Consider the following 18,781-nt stretch of genomic DNA (forward strand, 5'->3'; position numbering starts at 1 on the left):
GGGTGAGCACTACCTCTAGTTGGCTAGGTCCCAAACATCAATCATAACCAAGAGAATGCCCCACAGAGGTGCCTACAATCTTATGGAGGCATTTCATAATTAAGACTTCCTCTTCTGATTATAACTATATGCCATGGTGCTTGGTATTGGTGTGTGTGTGTGTGTGTGTGTGTAAGTAAAAGTGCAGGTGCACGTATGCCACATTGCCCATACATATGTGGAGGTCAGAGGTCAGCTTCCAGAAGTCAGTTCTTATGTTTCCCCTTGTTAAATGGGGCTCTTTTTCTTGTCATTGTGTCCATGCACCAAGTCCTCTGGCCTAGGAGTTTCTGGATCATGGTGTTTGCCTCCTAGGGAACACTAGGACTACAGATCCCTGCCCTTTTGCCCAGCTTTTCACATAGATGCCAGGGATCTTAGCTCGATTCATTAGGCTTGCATTTTAAGTGCTAGGACAGAGATCAAAGGTGTGTGCCCCTCCCCCTGGTGTGGCCTGCTCTGATTACCTTGCTTGTCTCTCATGGTAGAGCGCCAGTATTGGGTGACAAATGTAAAAGTGCTGAAATCTGAGGGGTAGGAGTGTGCAGGTGTGGGGTTGAGTTACCTGTCATAGTTTTGCTTTTTTGTTGCTGTGATAAAAGGAAGGAAGCGAGGGTTTATTTAATTTACAATTCCAGTTTATGGTCCATCATTATTGGGAAGTGAAAATGTCAGGCATTTTAACAGTCAGTGTCAAAATTGGAGAGCAATGAATGAATGAATGAACACATGAATGAATGCATGCATGCATGCATGCATGCATGCATACTAGTGTTCAGCTTGTTTTCTACTCTTAAACATTCGCAGCCCCATGCCTAGGGAATGGTGCTACCCACAGTGGGTGGGAGTTCCCACCCGATTAACATCCAAAGTATCCCCCACAGACATCCGCATTAGACAACATGATCCCAACCGTCCCTCCTTGAGACTGCTTTCCCAGGTGACTCTAGAGCAGTGGATCTCACCTTCCTAATGCCATGATTTTATTTTTAACACAGTTCCTCATGTAGTGATTCCCCAGCCATAAAATTATTTCCATTGCTACTTCATAACTGTGATTTTGCTACTGTTATGAATTGTGATGTAAATGTCTGATGTGACCCCTGTGAAAGGCTTGTTCAGCCCTCAAAGCTTGAGAGCCTCTGTTCTAGAGTGTCATGTTGACAGCTAGCACCAGCCACCTACCTCTTCTCAGTTTTGCCAGTAGAGGGTGAGTTTGCCTGATGCTGTCACTTGCCAGGCTGTTGTCACCCAGCCTTTTCACTGACTGTGGGAGCAAGCAGGCCACTGTTGCAGTGACCTGACCATTTCCCTAAGCACAGTGGTTTCAGTCAGCAGGTGCCTATGTATTGTACTGAAAACCTAGGGTGTGGCTCTTACAGGGCAGTGGTGACCCTCAGTTCAGTAGTGTAGTGCACAGCATGGGCCGCATAGCCGAGGGAGCACTCGTCCTTAAAAGGCCATTCTCCTCTGTTCATCCAGGAAGATATTGGATCTGTGTGTCAGGAGTGGAGTTACAGTGTTAAAACAGGGTTGTTCCTTCTAAGGGGGTTCTAGTTGAGCAGTGAGTGACAGCTGAAGAGAGAAATGGTCTTGGGGGTTACACCAGGACCACACCTAGCTTGGCAGGGCTGGAGAAGGCTGGGAGGTGAGTCTCAGAACTCACAGCTCACAGCTTTGTGGGGTGTCTACTGCTGCCCCTCATGAAGCAGTCTTACCACCCTAAGCAGGCGCAAGTACCGGGTGACATCCTGTCCCCTCCTCCTGTGTGAGCACCTGCCAGCTCCTGGGAACAGCTAAGGGAGTCATTGTCACTGCCTCGCAGTACAGATGCCCACCTAGCCAGGCCACATGGGGCTAGGGAAGCAGCGGCACTCTGGCTGTCTCACCGGCCCCGTGTCCTCTCTGCCTCTCCCGCAGGTTTAAGGGGCTCAAGCCGACTGTTATCCTTCTCTCCCGAGGAATTTCCGACGCTGAAAGCAGCTGGAGGGCAGGACAAGGCTGGCAAAGAAAAGGGCGCCTTAGATCTGTCGTATGGGCCAGGACCAAGCCTCCGCCCTCAGAGTGAGTAGAAGGCAGTGCTGCCCTCAAGTCCTGCTGGGCACCAGACCCCTTGCTTTCTACCCTTGCACGTGTCCCAGGCTGCCTGGGCCTGGGCATCAGAGCATGGAAGCAGGTAGCTGCTTGACATGTCTGTCCTGACTGCCTCTATCTGGCCTGTTCCTCACCTCTGGCTCTCGTCCCTCTCGAGCCGGGTCTTGCCACTTGTCCATTTATCATCCATTATGCCACTAAGCTGGGTTCTGCTTTGTGCAGGGTGCAGGGTGCAGCTAACTTGATCAAGTCCCTGCTTCCATCGCCTGTTCCCATGCCCCTCCACATGCTGACTGTCACTCCAAGAGTGTGTCACAGTCTGGCTTCCACCCTTCCCCAGCTCCATCAGAAATGACCAGGTGAATCTGCAGCAGCCGGCACTGTTGCGCCCTCTGGTGCCAGGGATTTTGGGGCAGGCCTTCCGTGGGGGCTCTCGTGTTTAAGAACTGTATTTTCTGTCTGGCCTGATCAAGGAAGCTGAACTATCTCCTGGTTCAGCTCTTGAACTCAAGGATCTTTTGTCTGCCCGTATTGTTCGATCCCGAGGCCTCTTCTGTTGATGGTACTGACAGCAAGTCAGAGGCACTATCCTGAAGCCAAGTGACCACCATGCCACTCTGGCAAAACAGCAAAGACTTTGCTGAAAGTGCACCAATGTGCACGTGCTGAAGGGTTATTGTTAGGGGAGTCCTGCTGTGACTGAGATGGGTCACCCTGGGGGGCTAAAGTGTGGAAACAGAACCAGCTTCTAGACCCTTCCCTCTCCTGAGAAGGTGGGAAGCAGATGGCCTGAGGGTGTCCCTGGCTTCCCAGGAGGGCAGCAGAGCAGAAGCAGCCTGGCCGCCCTCTTGGTGGTGGTGAGCGCTGGGTCCTTTCCTCTTTCAGCTCCTAACCGAAAGTGGATGGAGAAGAGTCTGGACCCATCCCTGTCTGGCCCCACAGTCCTGCTAGATGCAGTGGGGCCACATGAGTTACCTGCAGTGACAGTTTAGAGAAACACTGAGGACAAATATCCACTGAGGCAGCGGGCGTGGTCACACCACAGATGTTTGTCTCCTTTTGCACTTGATTTATAAATTAACCTTAAGTGTGCATAAGGCAAGTCAGTCTGGCCAAGCGCGGTGGCTTGCCTTTAATCTCAGCACTTAGACGACAGAGGCAGATGGATCTCTGTGAGTTTGAGGCCAGCCTAGTCTACAGAGAGAGAGCTCTAAGCCAGCCAGGGATATAGAGGGAGACCCTCACAAAAAGGAAAAGCCAGACTGTCGGTCTCTGAGTGGGCTTAAGAAGCTGTAAGGTTTTTACGTTTTTCAGACATTTCTTTTGTGTGTGTGTCAGGTAGGGAGCACACTTTACTGTAGCGTGCATGTGGAGGTCAGAGGGCAGCCTGTGGGAGTAAGTTCTTCCCTTTTGCCATAGCAGTCCTGGGTCATCATCAGCTTGGCAGCAGCCCACAAAAACATGTCACCATGTTACCAGCGCCATCCTCAGGTTTTTACCTGCAAACTGAGTGTGTGCTCTGTGTATACCACATGTGGTCACAGAGTACCGATGTTCCAAACAGAGGCTCACGTGGACAGTCACACTAGCCTTGGTGGGGTAGTGCTGGCCGAGGGGGTGAGTCAGGCTGTCCTGGTGTCCCTGTGTTCTGCCCTCTGGGTGGTCTCAGCCATCGGGAGCCAGTTTTCTTTCCTCTTGTGTCTGAAGTGGAACACGTTTCTCAGACACATCCAACACCCACTAGTAGTTCCAGCTTCCTGCTCCCCACTTGCCTGACAACACTGGGGCTTCTTTTGTTTTCACTATGATTTGGGGGTGTTTTTAAAAGAAAGGGTGGTGTCCATTGACCCTCAGAACTCTTACAGTTCTCTTTTGTCCCCTTCCACTTCACAGATGTGACAAGCTGGAGGGAGGGCGGTGGGCGGAACATCATTTCTGCCGCCTCTCTGAGCGCCTCCCCAACAGAGCTGGGCAGCAGGAACGCCAGTGGGGCAGATGGAGCCCCTTCCTCAGCATGCTCCAGCGATTCTAAGGAGCCCTCTCTCCGCCCAGCACAGCCCAGCCGCAGAGGGGCCTCCCAGTTCATGGGGCACGGTTACCAGCCGCCCACGTACCATGACATGCTCCCAGCGTTTGTAAGTGCTCAGAGCATCCTGTCCATAACTGGAGACTCCTGTTCGCCCTTCAGCCTGAGCTCTCAGGGTAGCAGACAGGGACTGCTGTGGTCGGCAGCAGGGTCCCGCTCCCTCTGGCCTTTCCCTATCCACTGCCACTGGCTTCTGCCCCTGCTGTTCGATGCCACTGTCACTTTGGTTCTTTAGAGAAGGGAAGACAGGTGTTCTCAGCCTTTCTGGACCCAAGGCAGATGGGGCACTGTGGTTCGTTACAAAGCTCTCCTCTCTTCCCATTCTCCTGATCCCTACTTTTCCACTTTCCAAAATGAATTCTCATTTAACATGTAATCGGAGCCACCATTACAAAGTCTCAGTCCTTGATCCTGTGTTTCAGATGTGTTCGCCACAGTCATCAGAGAACCAGACCACGGTGGAACGAAGTTCCTTCCCCCTTCCCCAGCTGCGCCTGGAACCCCGGGTTCCTTTCAGACAGTTCCAGATGAACGACCAAGATGGGTAAGGCTGTGACCCTGTGGCCGTGTGTGTCAGCGTGGGACAGTTCATGCATGAGTGCTCTGGGCTCTGGAGACTGGGGCGGGCGGCGGGGCTTGGACCCAGCAAGGAGCGTAGCGTGGTCTGCAGGGCTGACTCCTGCAGTGCAGGAGCCTGGCAGCACTGTGGTGGGGCTGGCAGTGAGCATGTGGTATTGTGGATGGAACTGAACTGTAGCAAGAATGTTTGTGATTGTCCACTGCATGTTTCTTCTAAGGAAGTAGCTCAGACATTCACTCAGACACCGACTGTGCATGGTGGAACTCGGTTTTGGAAAGTGACAGTTTCCACCTATAGGTTGACATGAGCCCACCATTTTCTGTCTTGTCTCATCAGGAAAGAAAGGCCAGGCGCGGCACGTCCAGTGCGCCCACTGAGGCAGCTGGTGGAGAGGGCACCACGGCCCACCATCATCAACGCAGAAAATCTGAAGGGCCTGGATGATCTGGACACTGATGCTGATGATGGCTGGGCAGGTAAGTGGTCAGGGCCAGTGGCCGGACCAGCGTGTACTCCCTGAATGAAAGCTCTGTGAGGTTGTGATACTCTGTTTTTAAAAGAACTTTCTGGAATCACAGGCGTTTATAGGCCTGGCTAGAAATCATCCTGTGCTGAGATGAAGCCCGCATGTGCTAGACTGTGGGCTTACCCAGTCTAAAAATTCTTTTTTCTTAGGTTACATTTATTTATTTACTTGGGCTACATGAGTGTATGCGTATGTGCTGTGTCCCAGCACACGTGGTCAGAGGATGTCTTGTAGAAGTTGATTCTCTTTCCAGTATGTGTGTCCTGGGGGTCTAACTCGGGTCAACCTTGAGGACAGGCTCTTCACCTTCTAACTTGTCTTGCTGGGCCACACACTGCTGATTTTGAGGCAGGGTCTCGATCTGTAACTCAGACCGACATTGACCTCTGTGTCTTGCTTCAGCCTTCCAAGTGCTAGGATTGCAGGTAAGAGGTACCCACCTGTTTGGAGGTTTGGGGGTTTGTTCTGGATTTTTGAGATTTTTGGATTTCTGTGTATCCCTGGCTGTCCCGGAACTCACTTTGTAGTCCAAGCTGGTCTTGAACTCACAGAGCTCTACCTGCCTCTGCTGGGATCAAAGGCGTGTGCCACGTATGTATCTGTAGTTTCTGTTGCTCCTGTGACATATCAGTATACTGTGCTTTATGTATCTGTTTAGAAGTCTCATTGAGAGGATTTTTGTCCCTAGAGAGAAGGCTCAGGTTCAGAGTGCTCACTGGCTGTTCTATGGGAGTTCAGAACTATCTGGAACTCAAAGGAGCCAGCACTTTTTCTGGCCTCTGTAGATGGGCAAAATACTCAGAAACATCAAAAAAAAAAAAAAAAAAAAATCAAAAATCAAGTAAGAAAGAAAAAACCTAGCCCAGTATGGTGGCTCACGCCTTTAATCCCAGCACTCAAGAGGCAGAGGCAGGTGGATCTCTGTGAGCTTGAGGCCAACCTGGTGTACATGTGAGATCCTGTCTCAGTAAAACAAAATAAAAATAAAAAACCAGGAACAAAAATAGGGACAGGCTAGACTCCCGACTAGAGAGATAGCAAACGCATTGGTTTAGAGACCCACTGCTCTGGCAGAGGCCCTGGTTATAATTCCCAGCACCCATTGCAGGTAGCTCACAGTTACCAGTAACTCCAGTTCCTGGGGATCTGAAGCTCACCCTTGGACTCCTGCATGCATGTGCTACAGATAAATTCATGCAGGTACACACACACATACATAATAAGTAATTAAAAAGAGAGAAATGTGCATTCTTTCATCGGCTCCATGGTTAGGAGCATGTTCCGTTGCAGAAGACTAACCCGAGACTCCACCTCCAGATGATCTGATACCCGTTCTGGCCCACACGGCACCAGTATACACGTGACATTCGCTCATGAAGACACTTGCATACACATGAGTGAAAATAAAACACAGTTTGCTAATTCACCTTTTGCATTCAGTCCAGATGTTCTTTGCCTCCCTTGACGGTGGTGATGTTCCCTGGTGTCCGACTTTGCTGTTGCCCCACGCATTGTTCCCACTCACTAAGACTTTCTGCTGTGGGCCACGCACTGGCCCCACTCACTAAGACTTCTCTTGAGTTGGTCTGGCACCTTTGCCAAGCATCGATTGACCGTGTAAATCCTTGCCTATTTCTGGATGACATTATTTCCGGGACCTGTTTGTTCAGCTGTGCAAATTAAAGTATATCTTAAACTCAGAGAGGAGCTTTCCACCTTTGTCTGCGCACGGTTCACTCCTCAAGTTCTCTGAGGAGTTGTGCAAATGTGTACTTAGCCCTGGCAGTATTTACAAAGGGGCTGCTGCTGTGTGTGTCAGCTCCTCAGCTCTGACTCTTGGGTTTCAGGATTCTGGTGAATCTCTTGCTCGATCTTTCTTCTCATCAATGTTCTGTAGTTTTCAATGGAGAATATCTTTTTTACTTTAAAGATATTTTAATTTGAAGTATATGTCTGTGTGTGGCTATATGCACGTGAGTGCCGATGCCCTCTGAGACCAGAAGAGGGCGCCAGGTCCCATGAAGCTGTGGGAGGGTTAGTATTTTCCAGCTCATTGCTTTTACCTGGGATTCTCTTAGGAGTTGCAGTTGGGCAGGGTAAGCAGCCCCTGGCTTCAGATGGGGCGTCACAGGCTGGAATTTCAGTGTCTTGCGATGGGTTGGAGATGTCCTGTGTCTTCTCACCTCCCTGGAACTTTGCCATTCCAGGCCTCCACGAGGAAGTGGACTATTCTGAGAAACTGAAGTTCAGTGATGATGAAGATGAGGAGGATGTTGTGAAGGATGGCCGGTCGAAGTGGTGAGTCCCTCACTCCAGTTCCTAGTGTGGGCCTCTCAGCTTGTTTGTGCTGCTGCCTGGTGGTCACTGTGCTAGGAGCAGTTCCCGGTTTCCATAGCAGCGGGAACAAGGTCCGTTCAAGACAGCATGCAGGAACCAGTCAGCATGCATCCAGGCTTGACTGTCTGCTCCTTAAATGTCTGCATGTAATTTCCCACTGATGGTCATGGCACCCTGAAAAGCTTTTGTGGGGTACCACTGAAGGCTCATTTTGTTAATCACAAACTCTCAGAGGCCAGCCTCTTCAGCAATGACCTGCAGCAGTGCAGGGGCGGGGATGTGCATGCCAGATTGCCTACCTTCACTCTGCCTCTGCCTCCTCTCTCTCTCTCTCTCTCTCTCTGATCCTTTCCACTGGACTAATTTTACTTAATGCCCATTGGAAAATATGACATTGTACTAGAATTCCCTTATGATTTTATTTTTATTGTTTTAAAATTGTGTGTGCACGTGTGTGCCTGCGAGATTGCAGGTACCTGCATAGGACACAGGCATCGGGACCCTGGGGCTGGAGTTACAGGTGATTGTGAGTCACCCTGTGGGTGCGGCAAGGGCTTTTAACCAGAGGCATCTTCCCATTGCTGTTTTTACCATAACATCAGCAGTAGTTTCTGGCTTGGTGTTTTGGGTGTCATACCCGCAGCACATCTTGCTCCCAGAATGCACTTGGAGCTTCGAGGTCTCCTCGAACAGCTTCCATGTTGTATGCATGATTGGCCCACAGGGGTCAGTCAGTGTATCTCCTTCCCTTTGGCCTGCCTCCTGTGCTGTGTCCTTCACACAGCCCTCCTTGTCTCCTAAGATCCCGCTTTGGTTCTGGGAGGTAAAGACCATTTCTCAAAGGTCAAGTCAGAAGTCACCAATATTCTTTTCCTTTTTTTTCTTTTTCCTTTTTAAATTTGAGACAGGGTTTCTCTGTGTAGCCCTGGCTGTCCTGGAACTCAATCTGTAGACCAGGTTGGCCTCGAACTCAGAGTTTGCCTGCCTCTGTGTGCTAGCAGTCCGGTTGGCGACTGTCTCCTTTTCTACACTGGTGGGCTTCCTATATACACCGTGGGGATCGTTTAATGTCTTCCTTTTGCACTGTTGCAGAGCCCTTGGTGGGCACCTGCCCTAGGCTTGGCCGAGGGGGGAAATGGCAGGGAGCCTGGAGGCGCAGCCCTTCTGTTGCCTGGAGCAGCAGCGCCTTGAGTCTCCCTGAGGCTCAGTTCACGCTATTTTTTAAGATTTTTTTTTTTTTTAATTAACTTCTATTTTATGGGTATTTTACCTGCAAATATGTCTATGCATCACATGCATACACGTGTGTCTGTGGAGCCAGAAGAGGGAATTGGACCCCTGGAGCTGGAGTTACAGACAGATGTGAGCTGCCATGTGGGTGCTGGGAATTGAACCCAGGTCCTCTGCAAAAGCAGCTGGTGCTCTTTTTTCTTTTGGTTTTTCGAGACAGGGTTTCTCTGTGTAGCCCTGGCTGTCCTGGAACTCACTTTGTAGACCAGGGTGGCCTTGAGTTCAGAAATCTGCCTGCCTCTGCCTCCCAAGTGCTGGGATTAAAGGCGTGAGCCACCACCACCCGACAATCAGCAGGTGCTTTTAACCCCAGAGCCAGCTCTCCAGCCCCGACTCCCAGCTCTTTAGATGCGTGTGAGCTGGCCTCATCTTTGCGCTGAGGATGGGGGGGATGAGCTCCCTGACTCCCAGGGCTTTATGATACTGACTTGGTAAACACCGTACCTCAACTTTGGCAGTTCACATATAAAGGGCGTGCGTGCAGTGTTGAAGGAAATTAGTCTATAAAGTGGTCTAATAGCTGGCTTCAAGATTTCCAGAAGCCCCTGACCAGTGGGGTCAGACAGGCCTGACTGTCTGGGGAAACTTAACAGTTGCCATCTGTCCTAGGAACAACTGGGACCCAAGGCGGCAGCGGGCGCTGTCACTGAGCTCTGCAGACAGCACTGATGCCAAGCGCACTCAGGAGGAAGGGAAGGAGTGGAGTGGAGCAGCAGGTGGACCCCGTGTTGTCCGAAAGGTGCCGGAGCCTCAGCCTCCTCCCAGGAAGCTTCACAGCTGGGCCTCCGGGCCCGACTACCAGGTACTGTGTGTGGCCCAGGGTCTGTGCCTGGCTATTTTCCTGAGCCCTGGTATATACATGGGCGCTTAGCGAATGCACGCACTCTCCCTCCGTCCCTCCCCCCTCCCCCTCCCCCATGCACGTGCACACAGACACGAGCACTTTGGGAAGTTGTTTTTCTTCTTCCACCTCCATGTGGTCTCCAGGATCAGACTCATTGTCAGGCTTCAAGACAAATGTCCTGCTTCCTGCTCTGTGGACCTGGCCCTCTGTTATTTGAAACAGAATTCAATATGAAGACTGGCTGGGCATGGCCTTTAGTCCCAGTACTCAGGAGGCAGAGGCAGGTGGATCTCTTGAGTTCAAGACCAGCCAAGTTCCAGGCCAGCCAAGAATACACAGTGAAACCCTGTCATCATCCCCACCCCCAACACACACACACACACACACACACACACACACACACACACAATCACAAAGTCTGTTTTTCTGGACGACCAAGAAGTACGCCACCTACCTGTGGAGGCTCTCACTGCAGGCCATGCGAATGTCTTCTCGGTTTTTTGTTTTTTTTTTAAGACCTAGTGTCAAACCTGATCAGTTTGTTGCTGCTTCACTGTGATGCATACACTGGGTGGCGATCCCGCTGAAGCCCTTTATGCACGATGTTGCCTGTGAGTCACTTGGCACTTAGCCCATCCCACAGCCTTTCCCAGACTCTAGCCTGGATGCTTTGGAGGAGGGCAGACCCGCTGGTTGGCTTGGTCTGTAGCTTGCTCATGGTGAGGTCATGGTTGCTGCCTTTGACCAGACTGACTGGGCTATTTTCTGGATTCCTCCTGGCTCTGGTGACTGGCACATTGGCCTCATGGTGAATGCAACCTTGCCAAGGCTTACACTGGACAGTCCTTTTCTTACCACTGTGATTGAGAAGTGTGGGGAGGGTGTCGAGGCGGGCTAGCCTGTTCTATTTAAACTGCACGAGTCTGTATGTGTGGTGTGTGGGGGAGTAAGTGTGTGGAGGTCAGAGGACAGCTTCCTGGAGTCAGTTCTTCTCAGCCACCTTTATGGGAGTGGGGACTGAACTCAGGTTGCCAGGCTTGGCAGCAAGCACCTTTACCTGCTGAGCCCTCTCACTGGCCCCGTTCCTCATACTTTGAATTCACTCATTCATTTCAGCAGTTGATAATCTCTCATTGTCTGCCGTGAGCTGAAGTCATCTTTGATGTTATTCTCCTAGCTCGGGTCCTTCGTAGTCTCTTACCTGACTCTGAGCTCTTCCTCGCTGTCTGAGGGAAGACTCCTCCCCCGGCTCTCTGCTGTCTGGGTCAGGGTTTCTGAGACCTCTGCTTCCTTTGAGTGCTGGGTAGTATTTAGAATATGCGTTACTCTTGGGCCTTCTCACAGGGGAGGAGGGGGCGACATACAGGCATCTGATGGTTCAGTCTCCATTCCTGTCTGTACTGAAAACCCAAAAAGTAGAGGGATGTCTCCAGTTCTAAGGAATGCGTTTCAGTTCTTTCTTGTTATGTTGTATGTGTGTGTGCGTGCATGCACAGGAGCTCAGGGTCCACTGTGTACCTGTGGAAGCTGGTGATCGGCTTTAGTGTCCATCTCTGCTCTCCGCACTGTTTAAGACAGGGTGTTTGTTGTTTTTCTGTTGGGTATGACAGGTTGGCAGGCCAAGAACACGGGGTATAGGCACTCTGTGCCTCTGGCTTTGACGTGGATTAATGATTGTATAGTTAGGGCTTTTACCCTCAGCCCCTCCTTCCTCCAGCAGCACCCATGTTGTCCTGACACGGGTGCTTCCTTGGTTGATGCTGTGTGTGAATAGTTAGCATTGCACAGATGCCCTCCCCAGTCCCCACACGGGTCACCTTTGCTCCACAGTGCCATGCCTTTATCCTGTGCTCATCTCAAACCAGCCCACCACTCACAGTACACCTCTCTCACCCTGCTGGGCTCTGGCCACCCACAGGGAGACTGTGACTCCTTGGCAGCCGACACACCCACCTTTCCTGCCACACCCAGGAGTGAGCAAGTGCTTAGGAAATGGAGAAGAACATCATTCGGAATTCCCTTGAGAAACATAGTCCTCCTCATGCCCAGTGTCCAGGCCTCTCCTGTCTGCTCTGTGTTTCTGAGCTCTGTGCTGACTGCAGAGGACACACGTGAAATGTGCATTGTGTCTCCCCACCCTGCTGCTGAAGGCTTCACAGTGAATGTGAACCTCTGAGTCTGTTTAGGTCTTTGGGTAGGAGATAATCAGGTTTAAGAATACAGAAAAATGAACTGAAAAAATGGCTCAATGGGTAAGAGCACATGTTACTCTGGCAGGAGACCTAAGTTCAGATTTCAGCACTCACGTCAGCTGGCTCACAATTCCCTGTCACTCCAGCTTTGGGTAGATCTGGACATCTCTGGGTTCTGGCGCATGCACTGTAGTACACATACCCAACACAGACATAAACACATAAAAACGATAAAAATAAATCTTATAAAATTCTTATGTACATGGGTATTTTGACTGCATGTGTATATGTGTGCACAACATACATGCCTGGATGCTCTGGAGCTGGAGCTAGAGACAGTGTACTGGCGAGCTGCCGTGTAAGTGCTGGGACTTGAACCTGGGTCCAGTAGAGGAACGCACTGTGCTTCTAACTGCTGAGCAGTTTTTCCAGCCCAATAAAATAAAACACAGACTGCACAAGGGTGTGTGGTCGGGATGGCCCAGGGGTGCAGGAGCCTGCTGCCAAGCCTGGTGACTTACTTGAGTAAGGGCCTCAGGACCCAGATGGTGGAAGGGGAGAACTGACTCCCCAGAGTTGTACATAGAATACACACGCACGCACACGTACACATGCACGCGCGCACACACAGAGACACATACACTTTTTTTTTTTTTTAATGTGAGGGCCATAGACCAGAGGACCCGCGTTCAGTTCGAAGCCCCGTGTCCAACAGCTCACGGACACCCTCTTCTGGCCTCAGAGCCAATAGCTCTCACATGCAGATACACACATTAAAACCTTTTTTTTTGAAGGCTGAACAAGAGTTTATCTGTAAGGATCAGGTGACCTGTGAGGTGAGCTGTGAAGTTGGGAGTAAGCAGCGCCTCTGCAGCACAGCCGGATGTTCCGTCTCCTTAAAGTGGTCGGGTAGTGTTTCGTGTCCAGTGAGCAGTGTGACATGGTGCGGCTGACCTGACTGACACGGTGCGGCTGACCTGACAGACACGGTGCGGCTGACCTGACTGACACGGTGCGGCTGACCTGACTGACACGGTGCGGCTGACCTGACTGACACGGTGCGGCTGACCTGACTGACACGGTGTGGCTGACCTTCCACGCTGTACCTCATCTTCTTACCTCAACGGACTTGCTTCAGGGTCCTGAGAAGGCAGCTTTTAGGAGGAACTCCATAACTCTCACATGTGTATTTGTTACATCAAGGTGTGATTAGACTCCAGGGGAAGGCAGAGCCTTGCTGTTTATGTTTGATATCTTGGACTGGGGTATACAATTGCTTATCCAAGCATTCAGAACAGAAACTTAGTTTGTTGTGGCTGGGACTCTGCCCCCCTCCTGTGGTTCCTGCCGGCCCTGTGCCTGCGGCAGTGTTGGTCACTGCCTGCAGAGTAGTGGGACAAATTCCTGGTGTTGAGGGTTTTCCAGGCACCTCAGCCCCCTCTTATATTGTAACTGACAATCAGCAGGAGACTTAGGGCGGGAGAAGAGATGTTTGTAGTCACGCCTTCTCATTACACTTGGTTTTGAAGTCACAACCTAGGGCTCATGTATTCTGGGACCCTTTTGTGCCTCAGGAGGGATGCTTGTTGCCTTCGGCTTCTGCAGAATCACTAGCCTGTGCCCCTTTGAGTCACTGAGAACAATGCTTACTGTTTTCCTCGTGTCAGGCCCAGAGGGAGGAAGAGCCATCGACCCAGGCTTCTGACCTGCACCCCACTCCCTCCTTCTTTTGGCAGAAGCCCACAATGGGCAGCATGTTCCGCCAGCAGTCCGTTGAGGACAAGGAGGACAAGCCACCCCCACGGCAGAAGTTCATCCAGTCAGAGATGTCCGAGGCCGTGGAACGAGCCCGAAAGCGCAGGGAAGAAGAAGAGCGTCGGGCCCGAGAGGAGAGGCTGGCTGCCTGTGCTGCCAAACTCAAGCAGCTAGACCAGAAGTGCAGGCAGGCTCAGAAGGCCAGTGAGACCCCGAAGCCAGTGGAGAAGGAGGTCCCCCGATCCCCGGGCATTGAGAAGGTCTCCCCACCAGAGAACGGTCCTGTTGTCCGCAAAGGTGAGAGGCCTCCCTGTCCCACAGCTGGGAGCCTTGAACTGTCCACTCCACTTCACTGACTGTGAGGTAGCCAAACCTGTGGCGGAGACAGGAGCTCTGTGAGTTACTGTCAACCTGGTCTGTGTGGAGTTCCGGGACAGGACGTTCTCCAGGGAATCCATCAGCTGTATTCTGTGACAGTCCCCCAGTCAGCCCTGATAGACTCTTGTTAGCCTCAGCCCTTGTAAACTCCTCCTGCGGGTGTTGAGGTGTTTGCCCATCTTATGCTACCAGTGCCCTTCTGGAGTCAGGGCTGTGCAGGTGTCCTCATGACGCCTGCTCTGCAGCTTGCGTGGAAGACCACAGCCGGCTTGGTGCTTATGGCCACGGCAGTACAGAAACTGCTTTGAACACGCTGTTATTTGGGCCCCGTTGAGTGCATGATCTCACTGGATCCTCCTTCCAGCCCCGTGGAGGACGCATGGTTACTCTCAGTACTCACAGACTGCGATGGACAAGCAGGGCCCCAGGCTTCCCACCCGCAGGGTTGAATCCTGTGTGTTTGGGTGATGAATTTGTAGGTGGTCCCTGAGTTAAGGCTGCTTTCTCCATTCTCAGAGCCCTTTCTCCAGCCTTGCCACAGCCCCGTACAGTTCTGAGGTGACTCAGCTGAATCCTCGCCTATGTTTTTGTTGGGGTAGAACCTTCTAACTGTGCTTTGTGGGAAATTCATAAGCCCGAGGAGCACTTGGGTTGGCAACTGGATCCGGGTCAGTGAGTGGTCCCCCGGTGCAGGGTGTGTAGCAGTAGGCAGAAGCACTTGCTGTTCACACAGTTGGCTAAGCTCCTGTGAACTCTCTGTGACTTTTCCTTCCCTGCTCTCTAGGCTCCCCAGAATTCCCTGTCCAAGAAACACCCGCCATGTTCTTGGAAGAGACACCTGCAATATCCCCAACAGTCGCTCAGAGTAGCAGCAGCAGCAGCAGCAGCAGCATCGAGGAGGAAGTCCGGGAGTCCGGGTCCCCTGCACAGGAGTTCAGCAAGTACCAGAAGTCCCTTCCTCCTCGTTTCCAGCGCCAGCAGCAGCAGCAGCAGCAGCAGCAGCAGCAGCAGCAGCAGCAGGTAAACTGACGGACATAAGCACAGAGTGATGCTCAACCCACTCACAGCAGTGCGCTTACATGTTACAGTGGCCATCACAGATGTCAGAGGTGACACCTCAACACTGGGAAACTCTCCCATCGATAGAGGCGCTGGGTGTGACTCTCTGTGGTGCAGCTTGTGGGGGGGTCCTCACTCAGTAGCATCCCTCTGATCCCATTCAAACATGCTGGGGCGTCTGAGGCCTCTGCAGCCTTCTGCACTCTCAGGAGTCCCTAGAGATGGACAGGTCAGCTCTGGATTGAGGATGTTTGTCTTGTAGGGTTCATGTTGGAGAGCCAGGGCTCCCACCCAAACATTGCGTGGCCAACTTGGGTAACGTCAGTCAGCCATCAGTCTGTTCTCTTCTCTGGTAAACTAGGGACACTGGGTGCTTACCTCAGCAGAGCAGACAGCTTTGGCAGTGGCACCTAGGAGAGTGTCAGAGCATTGTCCATGTTGGCTTCTGAAACTTTCAGAGACGCGTGCATTTTTGCTCTGGAGGGTGGCGTCATAGCAGTCCCTGGGTCCTGGTGATCTCCTCTACTGGTGCAGCCTGACAGCAGTTGTGTAATCACGGGGACTGGGGATGTAGCTCACTGCCAGGGTGAGATCTCCCAGCAAGAGTGAGATCTCAGGTTCAGTATTTGGTGCCCAGCACACAAGGACAAATGGCAGCCATGCCTAGGAACCGTGCATTTTGATGGAGACTGGGATGATGGTGTTATCTGCTAGAACCCCAGCAGCTGGCTTAGAATGTTCTCATTTAAACTGTTTCAAAATGGCTGTGCTGTAGAGACCAAGGGTCTCCAGAGTCTCGTTTAATTTCCTATGAGCCCACCCCAGCTTCTCTGCTTTGGGGTCACAGGAAGCATGGTGTAGGTATATAAGTACACACAGTCCCTCGAGGCCGGGAGCGGAGGTACCAGTGGGCGGTGTTAGCGGTCACACCTGCCCAACCAAGCAGCACCAGTTGCTCTTGCTGGGGCTGGGGGAGGCCTGGCCGTGTATCTCTCCTCAGGAGGGTGTGAGATTGGCAGGGCTGCCAGGCTGGGCTGGTCTAGGCCTCAGGGACTGCAGTTTAGCCAGAGGGTGTTGTGTAGACCAAGAAGTTAGCTCTCGAGGTCCTCACATCAGTGACCTGCAGTGACTGAGTGCTCCTCAGAGACAGCAGCCTGCAGGAGTTGCAGCCCAGCAGCAGGCTGGAGGGAGGCCATTCTGTTCTCAGAGTGCACCGGGCAGGCCAAAGGTCTCGGAGCTTGTTCTTGAGGTCTGACCTGACACATGGGCTGGTTGAGTGGTCAGTGTGCCATTGCTTTCTGATCACAGATAGTTTGTGTTCCTCAGTTCAGTGCCTCAGAGCACAGTGCCCCAGCAACCCATGCTTAGTTGAGAGCAGAGAAGGACCGGGAGGGTTGTGGGAGCAGACACTGGGGGCTGCTTTCCAGAGGGAAAGCGCTTATGCTGGAAACTCAGTTTGGCAACAGAAGGCAGAGGAGCATTGGTCCAGGGTTTCCCAGGGTCACCAAGGACTCATGGGACTGTGAAGCAGAGAGGGGGTGCGTTGTGGAGGGGTTCGTAGCCAAGGGGGCAAGATCCGACAGAGCCCTATGGTTTGCCATGACCTTGTGGGCTCAAGCTATTGGGCAGGAAGCAGAGGAGGTATTGGAGGCTTGGGGCTAACAAATGTAGAAAGTCCATGCATAGCCATAGACAAAAGACGGGGCATGTTCCTGGAAGGGGAGGGGATCCGATGCTGTGAGGTGTAGAGTCATCTGATGGGGTGCACACACCAACATGACTCCATCCAGCTCTGAGGGACCTAAAAGCTGTAACAGGCCTGGGGACCGTGGACGTCCTTCTTTCTGGCTTTCTGCCAGGGCCTTTGTGTGCCTGCCCTGGCAGTACCCTGAGCACCCGTGTGCCTTGCCCTCATTCACTGCTTGTCTCCCCTGCCCCCTGCCCCCCAGGAGCAGCTGTACAAGATGCAGCACTGGCAGCCGGTCTACCCCCCACCTTCTCACCCCCAGCGCACCTTCTACCCACACCACCCCCAGATGCTGGGCTTTGACCCACGGTGGATGGTGATGCCTTCCTACATGGACCCACGCATCACCCCAACACGGACGCCCGTGGACTTCTACCCCTCAGCCCTGCATCCTTCAGGTGAGCCCGGGGAGCCCAGTGAAGGGACATCACCAGCAGGGGCAGACCCGTGGGCGTCCAGACTGGACCCTTGGACAGGGCATTTGACTAGTCTTGAGTTTTACAAAGATAAAGACCCAATTCTGCTCCTGTCAAAAAGTTATTAGGACCTGAGTGTGGGGACCTTGAGAGGCTGAGACGGAAAGGTGGTGAGGTCGAGACCAGCCTGGGCTAAGTATTAAGACTGTCTCCAAAAAAAGCAAACCAAAACAAACATTGTGGGGTGATCGTGAAGGTGTGTGCTGTCAGCGCCTGCGTGCTTGCTGGTGGGTCTCTCTAGCCAAGATGGTTCCTGCCCAAAGGCAGTCTAATGCTTTTTGCTAAAACCAAATTTGGGGTTCATCACCCTTTTGTCTTTTTGTTTTGTTTTGTTTTTTGAGACAGGGTTTCTCTGTATAGCCCTGGCTGTCCTGGAACTCACTCTGTAGACCAGGCTGCTCAGAAATCCACCTGCCTCTGCCTCCCAAGTGCTGGGATTAAAGGCGTGCGCCACCATGCCCGGCTTCCCTTTTGTCTTTTGTAGCTCACTTGTCTGTTCTCCTCACAATATAGTCTTTATAAGGCTGTTTCCAACATTGCTTTGTTGGGGGTCCTGATGTCTTCTCACTGTCAGGTGGTATGTACCACAGGCTAGACTCTCAGGTGATCTCAGTCTCTCTCTTTCTTGCTAGTCATATTGAAGTAGTTGATAAAATTGTGCTTGCCAATTGTGTTAGACAGATATCCATCCCATTCACCTTGTCATTTACTGTCAGGGGTTAGGGTGCGTGCCACAGGGTGGGGAGTTTGACCTAGTGGGGGAACACGTGCTTTTAGTATTCGCAAGGACGTGGGTCCAACCCTAGCTCCAAACATAGAAATAAATATCCAGTGGTTGTGGCTTTATAAACTTTCTATAAGGAAAGGGGGTGGGGGGAAAGTGTGTGTGTGTTGATTTTGTTTGTTTGTTTGTTTGGGGGTTTTTGTGCTGTTTTGTTGTTGTTGTTGTTGTTGTTGTTGTTGTTGTTGTTCTGGAACTTTCAGTTAGACCAGGCTGAGCCTCAAACTCACAAGAGTTTGTCTGTGTTGCTGGGAATAAAGGTGTTCACCATCATTGTAGCTCAGGCTGACCTGGAACTCCTTACGTATCCCAGGCTAGCCTCAGGTTCACTGAAGTCCTCATGGGCAGCCTCTGTGTGCTGAATTACAGGCTGGGGCCATTACACCCAGCAAGCTGTTGGGTTTTGCATCTTGAATCTGGAAACACATAGAAAGGAATTGGTTGTATTTTCTGTCCTTGCTACTTTGGCTAAAAGTGACATAATTATTCTCAGTTTCCTTGCTATTTGTTTGATGCCTTTGATTCCGGCTTTGCACTGTTTACTTTTCTGGGCCCTGGTTTTTAGTAGAGTGTCTTTCCCCTGTAAGAAGACGCTGA

The 18,781-nt window shown here is 51.7% G+C and overlaps 1 protein-coding gene across 4 annotated transcripts in view; it reads left to right on the forward strand.

Annotated features, from left to right (window-relative positions):
- Prrc2b (proline rich coiled-coil 2B) overlaps positions 1–18,781 on the forward strand; it is a 76,460-nt gene that overhangs the window by 33,266 nt on the left and 24,413 nt on the right. For all 4 annotated transcript variants that reach the window (XM_021191948.2, XM_029537061.1, XM_029537062.1 and 1 more), the window contains exons 6-14: positions 1,960–2,103; positions 4,027–4,268; positions 4,642–4,763; positions 5,136–5,275; positions 7,533–7,623; positions 9,562–9,754; positions 13,725–14,040; positions 14,906–15,141; positions 17,130–17,325. In XM_021191948.2, the coding sequence (XP_021047607.1) occupies positions 1,960–2,103; positions 4,027–4,268; positions 4,642–4,763; positions 5,136–5,275; positions 7,533–7,623; positions 9,562–9,754; positions 13,725–14,040; positions 14,906–15,141; positions 17,130–17,325 (1,680 nt within the window). The remainder of the gene's footprint in view (positions 1–1,959; positions 2,104–4,026; positions 4,269–4,641; positions 4,764–5,135; positions 5,276–7,532; positions 7,624–9,561; positions 9,755–13,724; positions 14,041–14,905; positions 15,142–17,129; positions 17,326–18,781) is intronic.

This window comes from Mus pahari, chromosome 3, assembly GCF_900095145.1.
Source record: "Mus pahari chromosome 3, PAHARI_EIJ_v1.1, whole genome shotgun sequence".
Lineage (NCBI taxonomy): Eukaryota > Metazoa > Chordata > Mammalia > Rodentia > Muridae > Mus > Mus pahari.